This window comes from Amphimedon queenslandica, unplaced genomic scaffold (genome assembly GCF_000090795.2).
Source record: "Amphimedon queenslandica unplaced genomic scaffold, v1.1 AMPQUscaffold_13150, whole genome shotgun sequence".
In the NCBI taxonomy this organism is placed as follows: Eukaryota; Metazoa; Porifera; class Demospongiae; order Haplosclerida; family Niphatidae; genus Amphimedon; species Amphimedon queenslandica.
The window spans coordinates 82,302-101,986 of record NW_003546614.1 but is presented as its reverse complement, the minus strand read 5'-3'; the positions used below and the strand labels follow the sequence as shown (position 1 = coordinate 101,986).

At 34.5% G+C, this 19,685-nt stretch overlaps 2 protein-coding genes and 1 long non-coding RNA gene across 3 annotated transcripts; 2 read left to right on the top strand and 1 right to left on the bottom strand.

Annotated features, from left to right (window-relative positions):
- Positions 1-630: 630 nt before the first annotated feature.
- Positions 631-14,830, top strand: LOC100632129 (helicase with zinc finger domain 2-like; the record flags this gene model as incomplete). The annotated part of the gene is made up of 20 exons (XM_003389087.2): positions 631-788; positions 840-1,806; positions 2,188-2,589; positions 3,508-3,589; positions 3,644-3,967; positions 4,020-4,919; positions 4,975-5,143; positions 5,189-6,176; positions 6,234-6,662; positions 6,708-6,789; positions 6,844-10,546; positions 10,605-10,726; positions 10,779-10,931; positions 11,369-11,512; positions 11,559-11,844; positions 13,146-13,506; positions 13,606-13,842; positions 14,119-14,290; positions 14,403-14,582; positions 14,635-14,830. Coding segments are annotated over 20 exons (9,951 nt in total), but the record flags the coding sequence as incomplete, so codon positions are not given.
- Positions 14,831-15,084: 254 nt separating this feature from the next.
- On the top strand, positions 15,085-15,743 carry LOC105313997 (methylated-DNA--protein-cysteine methyltransferase-like). Its single transcript, XM_011407872.2, has 2 exons — positions 15,085-15,374; positions 15,430-15,743. The coding sequence occupies exons 1-2, from the start codon at positions 15,086-15,088 to the stop codon at positions 15,681-15,683; spliced, it is 543 nt and encodes a 180-aa protein (XP_011406174.1). The 5' UTR covers position 15,085; the 3' UTR covers positions 15,684-15,743.
- A 114-nt stretch (positions 15,744-15,857) lies between these two features.
- Positions 15,858-19,297, bottom strand: LOC109584909 (uncharacterized). Its single transcript, XR_002186224.1, has 2 exons — positions 19,165-19,297; positions 15,858-16,095 (listed from the first exon to the last, which is right to left on the bottom strand). It is a non-coding gene; the product is annotated as an uncharacterized LOC109584909 (long non-coding RNA).
- Positions 19,298-19,685: the final 388 nt, after the last annotated feature.

Here is a 19,685-nt window from a genome sequence, read left to right as displayed (position 1 = left end):
TCTGAGCATGCTCAATGAGTGACAGTGATACATATGGCTCGTAAATTGCCATTAGTGACACATATGGCTAGTAAATTGCCATTATAAAATTTGCCAATTGCAAAGTTTCAACTAATTGCCAAATATAACTCTCACCAATATTTCTAGTTGTGGTAGTATTAGTAGCATTTGTAACCACAATTCCCAGTACACTTTTAGCATACAAGCAGCCAAGCCAAACAACCTTCTCTTGTCCTTAATATTTGTTACACAATCACCACATTATAACAAGCATTTGAACGTTGTTGCATGAATACAGTGTACTACATGTATGCTACTATTAGCACTTTTTATTATGTACTGGCTATGCGGCTATGTTCTGTTGTACCTATATAATGTGCATAAATATATAATTTCACCAAACCACAAAGGGGATTTTGGAGGGAGATTTTAGGGCATAGTTCAATAATTGTTGCTGTCAAGTGAAGCCATAACACTATTAATAAATACTGTGTATTTACGTCATGACTCATGACTACTTGAGTCATAAGATTTACATTGTAAATGATTATGTTTTCAGTATAATAAACTCTAGCCTGTATATAGTTTAGTGAGTTAGAATTGACACTAAACAAATTCATCTGTTTTTAGAACGAACCAGATACCAAAAGTTTACATAGTTCATACAGGGAATCTCAACCTTCATATGATGACATGAAGCTACCAATCACAACAGACCACTATAAAGCAAAGTTCACTGCCTTGCTCTATTATGAAGAACAGGAACACATTGAACTACTAAAGAAGAAGTGAGTTTAATATACGGAGTACTGATTTTTAATATTGAATATTATTTTTAGGTGTGATGGTAGCTTTGCCTTACAAAAATGGAAACCACCATTTTTAAGGCATGATGAAAAAAGCTATCCCCCTCATTTTTATTGTCTACAAGGAATGTCATCAGCACAGATTATGTATGCTACTCAAGCCAGTGATCGATGTGTTACTATTAGCATTGGCCGGCGTAGCTATGTAGCTAAAATTCTTAGTTGTAATTATTCACATATTGATGATAAGCTATACATTTGTTTCAAAGACAGCATTGGTGGCCAGTCTTCTTTGGCAGTAAATGCAACATTTAATGTTAATCACCGTTACTTTGATGGCCTCAATGATGGAGTTAAGAGGATTAGCTCAAAAGTTGTGCGTCGTCTTATACCTACACCAGATGATTTTAAAAGCCCTCCTAGAGATATTGCCATTGACATTGAAAGGTACCCATATAGAGGGATTGATCTTGATCCTGAGCAGATTCCAGCATTAGAAGCAATACTCAGTAACCAGTGTTCAGCTCCTGTACTGATACCTGGTGCTTTTGGCTGTGGTAAGACTCGTCTTCTTGCTGTGGCTACAGAATGTTTTTTCAGAGAACATCACAAGACTGGTCACCGTTCAGCTTGTCGTATTTTAATCTGTTGCCATCATCAACATTCTGCTGATGTTTTTATGAAAGAATATTTTAACAAAATGCTGTTACACTCATGGCCAGTAAAAGTTCTACGTGTTACAAGCTCACGATATCATGCTGAATATTCCAATTGTGTTTCGGCAATTGATTTTGATTTATCACTATACAGATGTGAAACCGCCTTTCTATTGGTCACAACATTTGGAGGAGCCCTGACAATATCTAAACAGGTTGAGCCTGATTTCTTTACTCATATTCTAATTGATGAAGGAGCTCAGACTCGTGAACCTGAAGCTCTTAGTCCATTTCTAATGGCAAATAAGAATACTCGTATTGTTATTGCTGGAGACCATCAGCAGGTACGTTGTATGGCCAATTTCATAGGCAGTGCAATTAATAATAATTAATTAGAAATTTTAATCAAAATTGAAGTTTTTAAGACAATAAATGTTTACATGCGAAACTGTGACCAGAGCCTGTATATTGAGCTACTTATGTGTCCACTCTTAATTTAAACTAATTTTTATTGTTGGCTATTTAGTCAGGAATAGGCCAACCCTTAAATCTGCAAAATAGTACTCCTGGGTTTATAAAAGTAAAAAGTTTGTGTCATATAGTATTCATTAGCATAAATTAGGCATTATCATACTAAAGGTGTACGACACAGGCTACTATAATATTAACATTACATCAACATTACTAGTACTGTATATTATTATATTGTTTACATGTACATGTAGGTTGGTCCTCAAATTCTTGTTCTTGGTAAAGCTCCTCAGCAGTTTGGTTTATGTGTGTCACTGTTGCAACGATTACTAGAGAAGTATAAATCTATCGGAGACATTACCAAGAGGAACACTCCATCATGGAATATTAATTATCGCTCACAAGCTGACATTTTAGAGCTACCTTCTAAGTTGTTTTACAATTCAGAGCTGAGAGCTTGTGGTAGAGTACCATACCACCTCAAGGCTCCTTATCCTTATGTTTTTATATGTTCCAGTTTTACTAATGATATTCCAGTTGATGCTCAGTGTGCTGTAGAGGCTGATAGACTCCTTCAAGCAGTGCAGCTACACAGTGACAAGTTCAAAAGCTGGGATCTGAAAGACACTTGCATTATGACTCCAAGTTTGAAACAGGTATTGCATAGTTTATAAATATCGGATTTAAACTTTGAAGATTCTGTTTTGAATTTATTGTTGTCAATTCAGATAACCACCTGTTTATACAGTATTTTGCATTTTACTTTAATATAGTGTGTAGGTTCATTATGCCCATTTTGTCTATCCTATACGTGCACAGTTTGTGGTCTATACAGCAGAGTTGTGGTTTTACTGTATATCTGGTAATTTTCATGGGAGAAAATTTTCAGACAGAAAAAATTCATGTATTTTTATTTTCGCACAGTGGTTCCTGTCCGAAAATTAACAACATGCAAAATTTTAAAGATCTTATAAAGAATCCCACAGAGCATCTCTGCTTGAGAAGCTACCATGCTTATTAGACTGTCTGCCAACTGCTGTAGGAGACTAGGAGAGATACTTTAATTGGAAGAAACAAAGCAGCGCCATTTTGTGATGATAGTGCCACGTGTCTTGACACTGCACATGGTATCTGCATGCAAAACTTACCCATAAATAAATTAACTTTCATGAATTTTAATTTCGCACAAAGCCATGCATCCGAAAATTAAAAACAGATGAAAATTTCCAGATATACGGTATGTTGTATAAACAATCATAATGAACTCTTCTTTTTAGCTTGGTGGCTCCTTTTCTACTCTCATTAGTGAAATAGGTGTTTGGACTGGTGCTTTTATGTACACAAGCACTAACCATAAACTAGTTAGAGCACAGCTTTTTGTGCTGTATGTAGGAAATACAGCATGAAAGGTTTTATCAAGAAAGTCATACAACACTCAACTTACCTCATACTGCATGGCTTTCTGTAACACCTCTCATGCTGTATTTCCTGTACCACTCTTGAAACCATGTTTTAACTAATTTGTTATTGCAATAATTACATAATGAAATCATGCATCATTGTGTCTTTGACAGGCAAACCTTATTAAAAAATTGATAAGGACTAAATTCAATAATTTAGAAGGTGTCAATGTTATCACCAGTTATCAAATGCAAGGTAATATAGTTTTGTGTCTCATTTGAAATTTTATTATTATACATGTACAAACAGGGCAGGAGTACCGTATGCTTTTCATGAGTACTGTTGAAAGTTTAGAGCCCAATGGTCGACCATTTGATCCTTTGAAGAGTTTTTGTAATCCAGCACTATTCAATACAGCAATCACACGCTCTAAAAGTCTTGTAGTAGCTGTAGGTAATCCTCTTGTACTGCTGTTGTCTGAAGCTACTATGGATAATCTTAAATGGTGCTGGAGAGAGTTTATTTCAAGATGCCTTAAATATGAAACATTTAAAAGTACTCCTTCTGACCGTGCCCAGTTTGAACAAGTAAAAGTACAGTTCTTTGACATGCTGAAATGTGATAATACAACTGGTAAGGATTTCATACTTTTTGGTGCCACCTTGTTATTATATATACAATGTAGATGTAATTAAATTGTTTCAAAAGAATGGTTATTCACAGGATTGCATCACAAAGGCTTCTTTACTACCTAAAGCTCCTGTATTGATGCCTCCTACTACTCCTTCTAAAATGCACTCAGCTCAACAGTCCAGTGGGTGGTCATCAGGTACTCCACCTTCAGTATCATATCAACCAACTCAAGATAGGAAGCAGCCATCTTCTCAAGCCAATCAAGACATACCTTTTCAAAATGAAGCAGCACAACCATGGCCACAACTACATCTACTACCTTCTCCTTCAGAAAGTAAAAAGCAACTTGCTTCTTCACCACAAGAAGCAAAGATGCATCAATCTCCTACAAAGCAACAGCCTCATGCGTTTTCACAGCATCTAGTCAAGCAGCAGCAGTACCCAGCAGTTGAACAAGAGCCGCATCTTAAAACAGAACAGCAATATGCTTATACAGACCAGCAGCAGAAATCTAGACAACCAAAATCTACACACAAAACTAATTCTCTGCCTCCATCAAAACAAACTAGTGCAAAAATAGAACCTGCTCCTCAAAAATCGTTGTCTTCAAAGAAGCAAAAAGGAATTAATACAGCTATACAGTCTAAACTAGGGCCACCAGTCCTTCAGTTGTCACCAACTGCCTCATCTCAACAGCAAAAGCAATCTCCATGGAAATCGCTTGAACCTGTTGTTCCCATTTCATTACAATCTACTGTAACAGCTTCAAAATCCTCACTTGCAGATATAAGAACTAGTCATATTTCTTCAGAACACTCAAAATCTCTACAAAACCCTAGGAATATTAATATTGGTTCTTTTATTAGTAATGAGTTACGGGAAACTTTAAGTTCAGTACCCAATAGATCCACAAAGAAAGCAACATCTCGAAATAAGGTTCCTATTCCTGAAGGTAAAGATCATATTTATTTTGGCTTATACATGTATTTCTTTTTCTTGTATTTTAGTACATACAACTGAGAAGTCTATTTCAATGCACTCCTTCAGAAAGCATGCCCACTGCCCTATTAATGAAGAGCTACTAGCTGCTACATTAACTCCTAGCAACTATAAGGAGAAATTTCACCAGCTATTGTGTCGGGAAGAAGATGAACATGAGAGGATTCTTAGAGACAAGTATAGTTAAGCTAGAATGCATCAATTTTTAATTTTATAATGTAGGTGTGATGGTCTCTATGATTTGAAGTTGTCAAGTATTGACATATGTATGAACAAGCACTTTAGGTGGTATCAAAACAAGTATAAATTGTTTTATACAATATCAAACACACAACTTGATGCTGATACAATAGCTTATGCTATGCAGGCAAGTGAATGCATAGTTATTCTCCATTTGTCTACTGGAGATAAGCACGAAGCAAATATTCTCCAGACAAGAAACAAAAATAGCCTTTATTTTTTACTGGGGCTCACAACAAATCCCGGAGTTAAACAAGAATCAAATGTCAATGTGACCTTCATTTTAAAATACTCTTATTTTGATCGTCTTCATCGAGCCTTAGATAGTTTGCCTCCAGCTGTACTTAATCGTTTAATGCCAAATGACCCTTGTCATTTTAGTAATGTGGTGTTGAATGATGAAGATATTCCTCCTATTAAATGTGTTCGTGACATAGTCAAATTAGAATATTCACAGAGGAAGGCACTTAAGTCTATAATGAGCTGTGAAGCTAACAAAGCACCTGTTTTAATTATAGGTTCATTTGGAACTGGTAAAACTCAGTTGCTAGCTCGTGCTGCATACCAAGTATTACAACAAAATCGAAAGAACAGGATTCTTATCTGTGCCCATCATCAGCGCTCCGCGGACACCTTTATGGCTAATTACTTTTCAAAAATGATTGATTCTGGTTGGCGTTGTGGCAAAGTTGTTCGCTTGGTACCAATGGAATACCATCCTCCTTCATCTTGTGTAGAGTATTATGTTACAATTACAGATATTAAGTGTTCGAGAAATGAGCTACAAAACATTAGTTTAATTGTAACAACATTTTCTTCTTCACTTAATTTGCTTGGAGTTGTCCCTAAAGGCTTTTTCAGTCATATTTTGCTGGATGAAGGTGCTCAAACTCGTGAACCTGAATCTGTGGCTCCTCTTTGTTTAGCTGACGGTAATACACAAATTGTAATTGCAGGAGACCACAAACAAGTGAGCAATAACTGTATGCACTAATATACTTACTAATAAATTTAATATATTGAATAGGTTGGTCCCTCTTTGTTAGTGCTTGGTGAACTAGCTATTAAAAATGGTCTTAGTCTGTCATTGCTGGAGAGACTGCATACTCTTTATAATGATGATAGATTATCTGATGCTTCATCAGTACATTCTGCTACTCTTCTCACTAATTTTAGATGTCACCATGCTATACTGTCTCTTCCATCTTACTTATTTTATGATTCTGCATTGATTACTGCTGCTGAAGCTGTCACTCATCTTCATCCTGAAGCTAAATACCCTCTTCATTTTATATGCTCTGATCTAAGTGAAGCTAAAGAAGTACATAGTAACACAGATGAGTTTGAAGTCAGACTATTACTACAAGAACTGAGTAAATATGTTAAGAGCTGGCCAAATCAATGGGGTAAAATGGATCTTTCTAAAATTTGTGTTATGACAACAACAGCTCACCAAGCAAGTCAAAATTTCATACTTTTTGAATTTATTTCTAAACTTTAGAAAATTAGAGTTATTCAAGTATTGTCTTATGATTATTTAAATTTTGAAGATATTGATGTTCGGACTGTTTTTGATATTCAAGGTATAGTCAATTTTAATAATTATCCCAATTAACAATTATTTTCTCTACATATAGGTTGTGAGTATGAGGCAATTTTTCTTAGTACAGCAGAGCCTACTACAAGAGAAGGCAAATCTAAAAATCCAACCAAGACACCTTGCAGTCAATATGTATTCAATACTGCATTAACACGTGCTAAATCGCTTGTAGTATGTGCTGGTAATCCGTTTCTGTTGATGACAATAGAAGAAAGCATGGGTAATGAATGCTCTTGTTGGAAAGAGTACATTAGAAGGTGTATTCTTTCTAAAACCTTTTTAGTGCCTTCAAAACTTCAACATAAAGCAGATCAGGCTATCATTTCTGATAAAATTAAAATGTTGCAAGAGATGATTTTTAAGTTGTCACCTGATTTAATGACAAATGGGTCTTTTTCTGGTAAAGATAGCATATTGAAATCATTTCAACAAGCATTAAAATCTATACCACAGTACAAAAACTGCAAATTAAAAATTGTTCAAGACGTACATGTAGGTGAGCATTGGAATATTATAGACTCTGGCTCATCTGACATTGATAAAAAGGAACCAAATGAGAACAAAAAGAATGAAAGTGAGGAAGAAGGTGAAAAAGAAGGTATTTTTGATTGTGAATTACAAATGAAAAGCTATCGCTCAGCAATTGCAGTTCCACTTGATCAGTCAAAGGAGCCCATAGTTATTAATGGATTAAATAATAGAAAAGGAGCTTTTAATAATGATATAGTGCAAGTCGAAGTTACTGTATTTAATTCTCAATCTGCATCTGGTGATGATGAAGCAGTGGTTTTAAGGTCTGGTAGGGTAGTAAAAGTTATTAAAGAGCAACATCCAACTAGGTATGTATGCCGTGCTGATCAATATGGCCTAATTAACTTTTACCCTCTTGATAAAACTGCTCCTGTAATTGTAAACCTTCCAAAAATATCTGACAACCTTCTTCGATATCGTCCAAAAGATGATCAGGCCCCAATGGTGCATGATTACATTACAGTGTTTAAAGAGGAGTCACTTTCAGTCTTACCTAATGATCAGATTCCTTGTATTAAGGAGCTCATACCGTTTGAATTGTCTCAGAGTCTCTTGTTTGTTGTTGAGGTCCTCGGTTGGAATCCAAAATATCGAAAAGCACTAGGAGCTGTCATTGAAGCTGTTCCACGCACGTCAAACCTTTTCTTTACTAATCACTTGCTTAGCCTTGTATATGGCATTCATGAAGAAGATGAAAAAGTACATGCACCACTTCAAGCACCAAATGAAACTAACCAGCTTCATCATTATAACAGAGCATTTACCATTGATCCTCCTTTATCTAAAGATTTAGATGATGCAGTCAGTTTGACACCTCTTCCTCAAGATGGCAATTATGAGCTGGCAGTTCTTATAGCTAATGTTGCCAAACATATAAATGAAAACCATCCTTTAGACAAGAAAGCTAAACAGAGGGGGACATCTGTATATGGTGCTAAACAGAATGGTGCATCATATGGCATTGGACGAGTAAGGCACATGTTTCCATCCAGTATCACATCTCAATTGAGCCTTGACTATTTGAAAAAACGGCATGCTTTATGTCTACCAGCTAAAGTACTCATTGAAAAAGGAGTGGTAACTAGTGTAGTGTCTGGCAATCCAAAGGAAGCAATGGTCACTTCTCAAGTACGATTCACTTATGAATCTGCTAAAAAGGTAATGCATAATGAAACGGTTGATGATGAGACAAGAAGGCAAGTTGAAGCATTTGATGCTGCCAGCAGACCAAGCTTATTAATGGCTAATACTCTTAATCTACTGTATAAGATAGCTATGTACTTACGCATTAAGAGGTTAGGTGATGCTGGTTACTGTTATGGCCAATCTGAGGAAGGTGAAGAGACTAACTGGCAGACTCATCTTCTTATAGAAGAATTAATGATATTTTGTAATGCAGCAATAGCTAAATATCTTCATGAGAAACTTCCACAACAAACTGCCCTTTTACGAGCTCAAATGCCACCTTTAAAAGAAGAAAAGCAAAATTTTATGGAGCTGAATCAAAACTTCCTGGCTCACTCCCTGTCTTTTAAGTGTTATTTAAAAGATTCAACTAATGAAGCAGGTTCTTTAATTATGCCTAGTACTACACTTCAGCTACTTATTGATGCATGCTCTGAGGGAGATCACATTCAATTAGCTTCAATTCTTAGCAATAATAAGCTTTATCCACAGTTAGCAATGGCTGAAGCTATGTTGCGATTGATCAGCAGAAAAGCCAGTTATGTTGTGATTGAAAAGAGCAAAGAACATATCTGTGCTAATCATTCTCATAATAGCCTTGCACTACCAGCATATACACATTTTACATCGCCTATAAGGAGATACTTTGATCTGGTTGTGCAAAGATTAGTAACATCACTCATTGAAGGAAAGCCTATAGCTGAGAATTCTGAGCTTGCAAAGTTGTGCTCTCAACTGAATGTCAGGAACAAAATTGCTAAAGATTTTGAAAGGGCTGAAAATAAAGCATGTATAACCAGAAGCTGTGAAATCTCACTAGAGAGAGCAGAGGCTTTTGTGATCAAATCTTCCAAGAAAAGCAATGACTCGTTTGAATTATCTTTCACTTCAAGTCATTATCAGTGTATTCATAGCCAAGACACATCATTTAGCATATCAGATCTTAATTTTCATCACACAATTGAAGATGGAGCTACTAAATCTATTGTATGGGAAATAGTATCAATATCATTACGTCAATCCTTTAACCTCTTCTCTCATCCTGATGTAATTGACATGCCTCCTGCTACTCTCAAAGCTCCTCGTTGCTCTATTGCTGCTAAAATGTATCATTACACACAAGGGCTTGAAGAAGGAGAACCACAGATTCATTATTTTAATGCTAATTTTGCAGTTCATGATAAAGGTATTACTCTTAGTCCAGAATGCTGGCTTGTAACACACCAGTATCTTAAGTATCAAAATGAAGACAATTTTAAAGAAGTAAAAAGTTTAATTCTCCAATTGCAACAAGAAGCCAATAAAGACAAACCCCAGTCAAGAAGTGATGAAGAGAGTGTTGCAATAAAGTATAAAATTCAACGACCTTTTATAGCTAATGATATAGTGACAGTTTGGCTAGGAAAGTCTCTTAAAGAGTGTCTCCCTGTACCAGCTATTCAATTAATGGAGATAGCACCAACAGTTCGCGTGTGCCTTCAACATAACAAGAATCCTTCTCTCTGCTTCTCTGATATTCAGCTACAGAAAGCATCACGTGATACAGCATATCACTCAATAGAACAGTATGTAGAGCTTTGGAGTAAAGTGTTAATTGCTGAGTCTGCTAATGAAAGTGTCAAAACAAAAAATCTCGTATTCATCAGACACGCTCCTTTAAAATGGAAGAAATTTACTCGAGTTGATAATTGTGTTGATGATCCTTACTACTTACCAAATGATGTTTCTCTTGTCATACCTCCTAGGAATCAAGACTCTTTGGATTTCATTAGTATCAAATCTGGTGACTTCCTTTGTGTTCGATATGAGATTAGTGATAGCCTCAATGCTGTTTATCATTTTGTTGTAACCAAAGTGAAGCGAAATGAAAATAAGAAAACAAAGAAAAAGGATGAAGATGTTATAATAAGAATGTGTGCTGAAGGTGACCACTCATGTAGAGTCACAGAGAATATGTATCAAGAATTGAAAAAAGGAAACCAAAATTGTGAGATACAGATAATACCAATGCCTGATTCGTTTCAGTAAGCAATGAAATAATTGGTATTTTAAATTATTATTTTCATATCATAATTCTTATAGCCGAGTGTATGGAAGATTAAAGGAAGCATTGAGGGTTGGTGACAACTGGTCCAGCCTTTCCAAAACTATTGCAGTTTCTGACACAAGATCAATAGATTTTAATAAATTCACTGTTGTGAAAAGTAAATTTAAAAGAGTTATATTTTAATTTTTATGCATGTATTCACAATTCAGAGCAATCTAAGATCTCACTAAAAGTGTTCAATAATAATCCACTAGCAAAGCAACTTTGGAAAGGAGAGGGTGGCATTGAATTAAATCCTATACAGCAAGATTCAATTAAAAGAGCACTAAGGAATAGGTTTCAGTTGATTCAAGGACCTCCAGGTAATGAAAACTATAATTATGACCATGTTGAAGTTTCAATCATTTTCAGTGAATCATGGTTGTCTCATTGTCTGCCATTTCTAAAAAGTGGTTTGAAAATATATTATTCAATTTTGAATCATTGATGATACTGCTTTGCTTTACTTTTGTAGTATACAAGATAATTTTTTATGGAAATGATTTTTTGGATTTGGCAGTACCTTAAATGACAATTGCATTTAAATGAATAAAGCTTTAATTATGTGATTAAATCAGTACTAATCCATGACAAATAAAAATCACTAAAGACTAAAGTGTTACTCCTCAGAAATAAAGCACTATACAGTTTTTACCTGAATTATGCTGATTATGATAATTTACAAATTTCACATGATCTTTGAACTTCAAAACACTGTAATGATAAGTATTAATTATATTATTATACTTACTTGATACAGGTACAGGAAAGAGTGAGACTGGGGCACATTTAGCTTACATTTTTTCAATAACAAATAAAGAAATATCTAAAGAAGATCCAACCTCTTTTTTTAAGTCAGTACTGTATTGTGGTCCCTCTAACAAATCAGTAGATGTGGTTCATAGTAAGTAATTTATGGAAAAGTGCAGTTTAACTTCAGTATTTTATAGAAAACTTGCATTTATTAAATGAGAAATTGGGGAGCAAAAAATTAAAAATTCTTCGTATTTATGGACGTACTCATGAGCGTATGGACTGCCCAGATCCTGTTTTTGTACTGACACAAGAAAGAGCAGAGAGAGATGATAATGATGGTGGTCGTGTCTTAGAAGAATTTCGTAATGAATCTCTACACATAATAATAAGGCAAAATTTCCCTGAAATAAGAGCTACTGAGACAAAACTACAAAAACTTTTGAGTCAAAGTATCATTCCATCATCAACTGAAAGAAAGAAGTAAGTCTTTGATCACATAATTGAGACCCTGGGACAATTAAAATTGTAATTGTAATTGAGGCTTAAGCCTGAACAGAATGTAATTGGAATTTATCAAAATTAAGTTGTTGAAGTGTATACTGAATCATTGCAGGGAGGTGCTCTCATTTACCTCAGTGTAGCCATTTCACATAGCAAGATTATATGTACATGCACTATACATGTAGATGGAAGTGTGGCAATCAGAGTTTCCCAGTATAGTGCTCAGCCTCTTGCCTAGTCTCGCCCAGTGAGACTACTTCTTGCCAATTCATGAGTTGTGCTGTTTATCAAGCTTTATAAAAAACCTTCATCCATTGTATTTTGTCAAACATGGATAGGAAAAAATTCTTCATTTTTATAATTTTTATTTAATACATATACATGTTCTGATTTTGTGTATCTAGTTTGAGCCAATTCCAATCAAAATTGAATTTTATATGAATTTTTAAAGTTGCTCAAAAATCTGACCTGAGACCGTGTACTATGGTAGGACAGTTTTGGGCCAAATTTTGTCAAAAAACAGCTAGGCAGAAATTCCTAATTTTTATGATTTTTCTGATACATACCGTATAGCTTAAAATTTTTGTGGGTCGATATTTTCGTAGTTTGCTCCTAGTGGGGCAATTCATGGTTTAATTTTTGTGGTTGACAGTTTACATAGCCTGTAAGGGGATGATTTTGTGGGTTTAAATTTTGTGGACAGCCCATAACCATGAAAACCACAAAATTTACATTCCACGAAAATTTCAAGCTATACGGTACATACACATGCTCTGTTGTTGTATATCATCAAGATTGATTTATTTTAAGCATTACTTCAAAAGCCATGCGCTATAGTGCAGTGCTTGTAAGCTCATAGCTAACTTAGCCTACTCTGTAGAAAACCCTGGTGACAAATACGTTATTACTTCTACTGTGTGACAGCTAAACTGCTGTTTCTTTAAACAAGCCATGTTTTTCATGCAAAAACATATCGAAATAGTATTTTTTTAATTGAAATTATATCTATTCAACATGGCATTTCTAATTGAGTCTATTTTTTACAAAAGGAGTGTATTGTAATTGAGGTTTTGTACTTGACCCAAAGTCTGCTATGTTATTTGATCTACGTAATCATGATTTTCCATAAATTAATGTAACATACATACATCTTATAAAATGGAATAAAATACTACAACATGTCAAAAGTGCAAATTATAGTAATTAATAATTACTGTGGTAAACTGATACAATATTATTATTCGTTATTAATAATATATGATATTTTGTATTTTGTCTAGTTATAAAGATATGATAACTTCTTCAGAGAAAAGGGAAATTCAAAATAATTATGATGTTATTCTTTGCACTTGTAATGAAACATGCAGTCAACGATTGTTGAGTTCCAAAGACATACTAGCTCAGTGTATAATAGATGAGTCTGGTATGGCCACTGAGCCTGAGACAATAGCTGCAAGCAGTTTATGTGAACATGTAGTGCTGATAGGAGATCACAAGCAGCTACAACCAGTCATAAAATATCCTCCAGCCAAAGAGTGTGGCCTGGGTACTTCATTGTTTGAAAGATATGCCAACCAGTTTGAGAGATGTGCTGAAAGTCAAGATCCTTACTTGATAACATTGGAGCTACAATATAGAATGGTAAGTTAATTGCCATTCCAGTAAGTGTATGCTAAAACAATTATGTGTGATTATGATGCTATACTAATGTTGTTACAGTCTTATTTTTATTTTGTGCAGCATTCATTCATATGCCAAGGACCATCGAGTATTTTCTATAATAGTAAATTAAAGGCTGATCAAATTGTCAAAGAAAGACGTCCACTAACTCAATCCATAGATTTGTTTTGGTCTAGAGGACAGCAATACCCTGTTCTGTTTCTGAAAGTTTATGGAGTAGAGAAATTTACTGATAGCAAGTATTCGAAAAAAGTAGATTCTCATTCTAAATGCAATGAGCAGGAAGCTAAAGCAGTGGTGAGGCATTTTTATTCTGTAATAACAAAGAGCTGAGCCTGAGATGCATGCATATACATTTAAGTATGCTTTGTGCTGCAGCAAAATACCATCCAAAGTTTAAATTTTCCCTCATCAAAATTTCATAGCTCTTAAATAGCAGTAATATCACTATGTGTACTACAACCAATTAACCAAAATTTTGCTTAATTAGAATTTTTCATGTACAATGTCAATTGAAATTGCATTGTATTATTTTTACTGGATAAATGTGCTATAATGTTTCGTTTCTTTTAGTTAAAATATATTACAAAGTTGGTGATGAATCATGATGTTGAGCATGAGAGCATAGCTGTCCTCACTCCTTATGGGGCACAAAAGAACCTTGTTGTTGACATGATAAAGAATGACCCTGTGCTTAAAACAAAGTGGAAAAGTTTAAGAGTTGCTACTATTGTTGAGAGTCAAGGTATTTCTACATAAATAGATGCATTTTTTAATAAGTAGATTACATCTGATTTTAAATAAACATTCTGTGCATGATTAGTTCATTTTATGTGATGTGAATAATTATTGTGTAGGTGATGAGTATGATATTGTTATACTAACAACTGTCAGATCACAAAAACTCAGTGAAATCAGTCATAAAGAGTACATTCAACCTGACAGGAGATGGTTAACAGAAAATCTTGGTTTCCTGACTGATGATCATCAGATCAATGTTGGTATCACTCGTGCTAGATATGGGCTTATAATCATTGGTAAGACTGTAAGAGATAAATGCAATGTAACATGTTTTATGTATATTTATAGGTAATGATAGATTACTGAGGTATGACAAGACATGGAATAGACTGATTAAATTTTATGAAGATAAAGGATGTACTCGTATGATAGACTTTTAAGTTATAATTATAGTATAATATAGATCTATATAATGTAGTATTATTTAGCATTTTCTTTATTCAGGTGGCTGGTATTCATCATGTACTCATGTACATTTTTGTCAAAATGTTTTTGTAATTTTCTTGTTAATGAAAAATATGAGTCTATTAGATCTACAGTTAACTATTAATGCGAGTAGATTTATGAATCATAGCTCTCTGTAGACTAGTCTAGATAGATCTAGATCTAATCTTCTGGAGAAATTCAGTGTCTCCATATTTAGGGATTTCTCCCTAGATTTAGGGATTTTTGCTTGATCTAGGGATTTTTTTTAGAATAAGACACTGGATAAAGTCAGACCCACCTCCATTCGAGTTCCATGGCCGAATTCCCTGCCCAGTCTGTGACTCTTCTTTATTGGTCTTGTCTTTGTCCAATAAGGATTGAAGCTAACTCAAAAGGTATATATAGGATCGATTTGCTCATTGAAAAAGGAGCAGATGAGAAAGAAAAAGAAGTTGATAAACAAATAGAGGCTCTTGAATGTTCACCTGACATAAAGATCAATCTGAAATCATGTGTCAATTGGTTAGCTAAGTATTTTGAAGGAGACTTTAGCTTTTTAAACAAAAAGGAAACATTTCCTGTACTAGACAGATCACACGAAGGTTAGCTCAAGGCTATAAGTATAACCTTATATATATACTCATACACTTAATACAGGCCAATTTGCTAGTAAAGTTTGGAAATGTCTTGAAAGAATACTTCCTGGTCAAACTATCTCTTATGGTGAAGTAGCAACTCTTACTGGTAGTGAAGGAGCTGCTAGAGCAGTTGGGCAAGTCATGAAAAATAACAAACTTTCGCTGATTCTTCCATGCCACCGTGTCATTCGTTCTGATGGATCACTCGGGCATTACAGCAGTGGAGGGACAACTATCAAACAATGGTTGCTTCAGCATGAGAGCAATCATTAATAAATCATGTAATCATTCCATAATATTTAATAAAAATTATACAAATAGATCTATACCATTAAATTAATCTGCTTGCTAACTTCCTAGCTTTCCTGAATCATACATGCAATGTTTCCTAGTTTATTATAGTGATTCATTGGGTCAGTCTGATTGTGCAACCATCAGCATAGTACATTCACTAAACTGCTCACAAATTACTTCTTAAATGACATAATCAGTCTAAATCAATTGCATTAAAAATGATTTGAAATTATTAGCTGTAGCTTCATCCAGTACTAGAATCGGGTTCTTTCTCAGTAGAGCTCTTGCCAATCAAAAGAGTCGTCTTTGCCCTACACTCAAGACTACCACCTTCTCTGATGATTGACAATAAACCTTTATCTAGTCCTTTAATTGTAGACTTCATTTAAACCTGAAAAAAAATTAAAAATAATAATAGCAAGTGGTAAGCAAAAATTTACTATTGAAGCCAGTATCTTTCCAGCCCGGGATTTTGGCATAGTGCTCATGCAGTTTCTTGTTAGTGAATTTTAAAAGTTCAAAATTCTAAAGGTATTTTCAAAAATTGCAAGAAATTTTTTAATTCTTTTGTAATAAATCTACATAGACTACACACAAAAAAGCATGTGTCAAATTAACATGGAATTTTGTTCTAAATTTCCTACGTGTGCTATATTCACTATATAACACACCATTCCGTGTTTAAATAACAGTTATAACACACTTTTGTGCTAAAATCACATACTTTTTATGTGTTATAATTTGGGACACCAAAAATGTGTCATTTTAACATACAATTTTTAACGACCTGGGGGCGTAGCCCCCAGGTCGTTCCTATAATTGATTTCACCGTCGCGCTATCTATATATATATATTTATTTATTTGTATGTCCACACTTACATTTCTTCTATACATGTTGTATTGGAGAAATAACAAGCCTTAGCAACCACCCGCCCACGCTCCTTTACGTGAGTGGGTGTGGTCACGGCAAACAAAATGGCGGCTTACACATGGGACAAAGTTAAGAGCTTTCTAACAGCAAGAGAACATAGAGATACTGTCTAAAGACTTCTCTAGAAGCATTATAAGGTAGAGAGAACCTCTATAAGTCTTAATAATGACCAAGTTGTACTTGCAAGGTGGTGAAATCAATTATAGGAATATTTTTTACCCTGTTACGCTTGTTTTGTGTGTATTAATGTTATGTGCTGTATGAGAATTTTAAGCTGATTCTAATAAAAACTAAATTTTTAAAGGTGCTACAAAATTATTCCAAGACATTTTACTATTTCATTTAGCAAAATTTCGCTAAAAACAACTAAAAGAAAATACTCCAACATTTTATAATTTTGTCTCATAGACATTCCAGTCAAAATTAGATTTTTTATGAATTTTAAAAGGTATTCCAAAGTCCTTGTGACCAAATTTCCCAAAAAATCACTACAGAGAATTCTTATTTTATAATAAATTTTTGTCTTGTACACATTATGTTGTGTAGCATGTTTAGGCTAAAAATTGAATTTTTAATAAATATTTTAAGTTACTCAAAATTAGACTAAAGTTCATGCAATATAGAGTAAACTAAATTTCACCAAAAATGAGTAAGAGAGAATTCTCCATGCTTATAACTTTTTTATATACATGCTTTTAGGTTGTGTAGCAAGTTTGAGTTCATTCCTATCAATTAGTATCAAAATGGTTTTTTAACAAAATTACTCATACTCAAAAAATTAAATCAAAGTCCTGTACTAATAAAGTCTTTCGCCAAATTCCACAGAATTGACTACGAGAGAATTCTCCATTTTCTGATACTTATACATGTTCTTATGTTGTGTAGCAAATTTGAGCTGATTTCGATCAAATTGAATTTTTTACAAACTTTTAAGTTACTCAAAATTTGACCAAAGTTCCTGTGCTATTATAGTATGGGGTCTTTAGCTGAATTTTGACAAAAATGACTATGAGACAATTCTTTATTTTGATAATTTTTGTCTGATACATCATGACATGTTCTTATGTTGTAAAGCTGATTCCAGATTTCTAGCAGTAGCTGTATTGTAGTGCTTGTCAGTTTATGAAGCATGCACTTAGCATGCTTTGTGGGAAATTCTGACTGATCACTTGATTGTTTATACCAGCTGCTCCATAATTTGACAGAAGATGTCAGAATGGCTTAAAAAGAATCTGTCATTTTAACTAAATTTCAAGTTTTAATAATACATGTTCTCATGTTGTGAAGCTGATTGATTCAGATTAAAATTAGAATTTAATCATGCCCGAAACACAAAAAACAATGGGAATGGGCTATAAGTACAGAACATTTCATCAAAATGGCTAGGAGAAAATTCTAATGCATGCATATTTTCTTATGTAGAGCTAGTGTAGAAATTTTGAGCTCATTCTGACTGAAATTGGTAAATTTCTCTAACTAATAATACTGATTAGCCTAAAAACAGTTCACCCATACCGTATAGCGCTTTATTTTCGAGGAGCTAAACTTTCGCTATTTTCGCGGTTAGCATGAAACCATGAAATTAAAGATCTGCTAAAATTTCAATTGCCATTGAAGGTGTGGCACAATCATTGTGAACCCGCAAAAGTTATTTCCGCAAAAAATTGATTTTTATCAATCCGCGAAATTTTAGCTCTGCAAAATTAAAGCGCTATACGGTATTCATACAAGTCAAAGGATCAAGATTACAAGATTATAACAAAATTGTTCCACCAAAAAAACTGGATCCTGTTCATAATGACTTCATTCTATCAAAATTTTGCTTCATGTATGCATAGATATTGCATGCATGGCTACTGAATTTAAAATTTAGAAAATTTAAGATCTATCAGTCCTTATAAAACTTACCACGCATAGGGTACTATGGTCAATCACACCACAACAATAAAAGATACCAAGGCTGAATGTGTTGGTTCTGGTACTGGTGGAGTTTCCATATCATTATTGATTACACTGAATAAAAATGATTGGTTGAGAGCCCTTGCAGTGTTAGTGATAAGTGAGAATATATTGGGCTACGAGCTATGTAAGAAAAATTATGTAACTTTTTTTAGTTTAGGTATGGTTTAGGCTTGTTTAGGCCACCCTAATCAGACTAGATTCTTTGTTCCATCTTTTACCGGGGCTGATGTGAGCAGTCGGCTCTTTAGTTATTACAATATAATTAATGTGCAATAATAATGGATTCTTGATACCATAAATCGTGACAATTATGTGGTAGGAAATTTGTTTTTCTTTTAATTGTGCCACTGTGATTTAATTTTTCCGTAATAAGACTGAGTCATGTATTATTAAATGGGGCATGTAATTATAGGTGTTATCTATTTTTAGAAATTCTAATCATCCAGTAAAATTAAAATTACAGCAAAAATTTCCAGATTTACAAACAATGCTGATGCGGGCATGTACGGAGGGGAAAAGCCCGGGATCCATCAACAGTTAAAACTCTACAGTAGCTACCTGCCTACCTCATGATATTCTGAGGGATGAGTGTACAAATTCTTCTAAAGGAGGCTTCTACGACAACCAGTACAAAACAATGGAACTGTCAATATGAAGAGAAAAGGTTCCGATCAGATTCATTGCTTCTTCGCTCCGCCCGGCGGGCCTTACTTCCGGATACGTACAACACACTTCCGGACATGGTGTCATAAATAAGTTCGCTTTCTCATGTACCTCGTACATACACTCGTAATGAAACCTGGAACTATACTGGTGCTAGCAACTACCTTTCTTTTGACGAGAATACATCGTGGATTAGCATGCACTAGTGGTTCTATTCGACTCGTTGGTGGTACTAGTACCAGTGAGGGACGTGTTGAAGTATGCAGTAGTGGTGCATGGGGCACGGTTTGTGATGACTTCTGGGATAACACTGATGCAAGTGTTACCTGTCGTCAGTTAGGATACGATTCAGGTATGCTTATTAGTTCATGCTCATCATTCACACTCGGTTACGGTGCAAGCTGCATGTCAAGCAGTATACATA

Coding starts and splice junctions, on each gene's coding strand:
- LOC105313997 (XM_011407872.2), top strand. CDS start 15,086: ATGGCCGAATTCCCTGCCCAGTCTGTGACTCTTCTTTATTGGTCTTGT. Junction 15,375..15,429: donor ACTAGACAGATCACACGAAG/GTTAGCTCAAGG, acceptor CACTTAATACAG/GCCAATTTGCTAGTAAAGTT.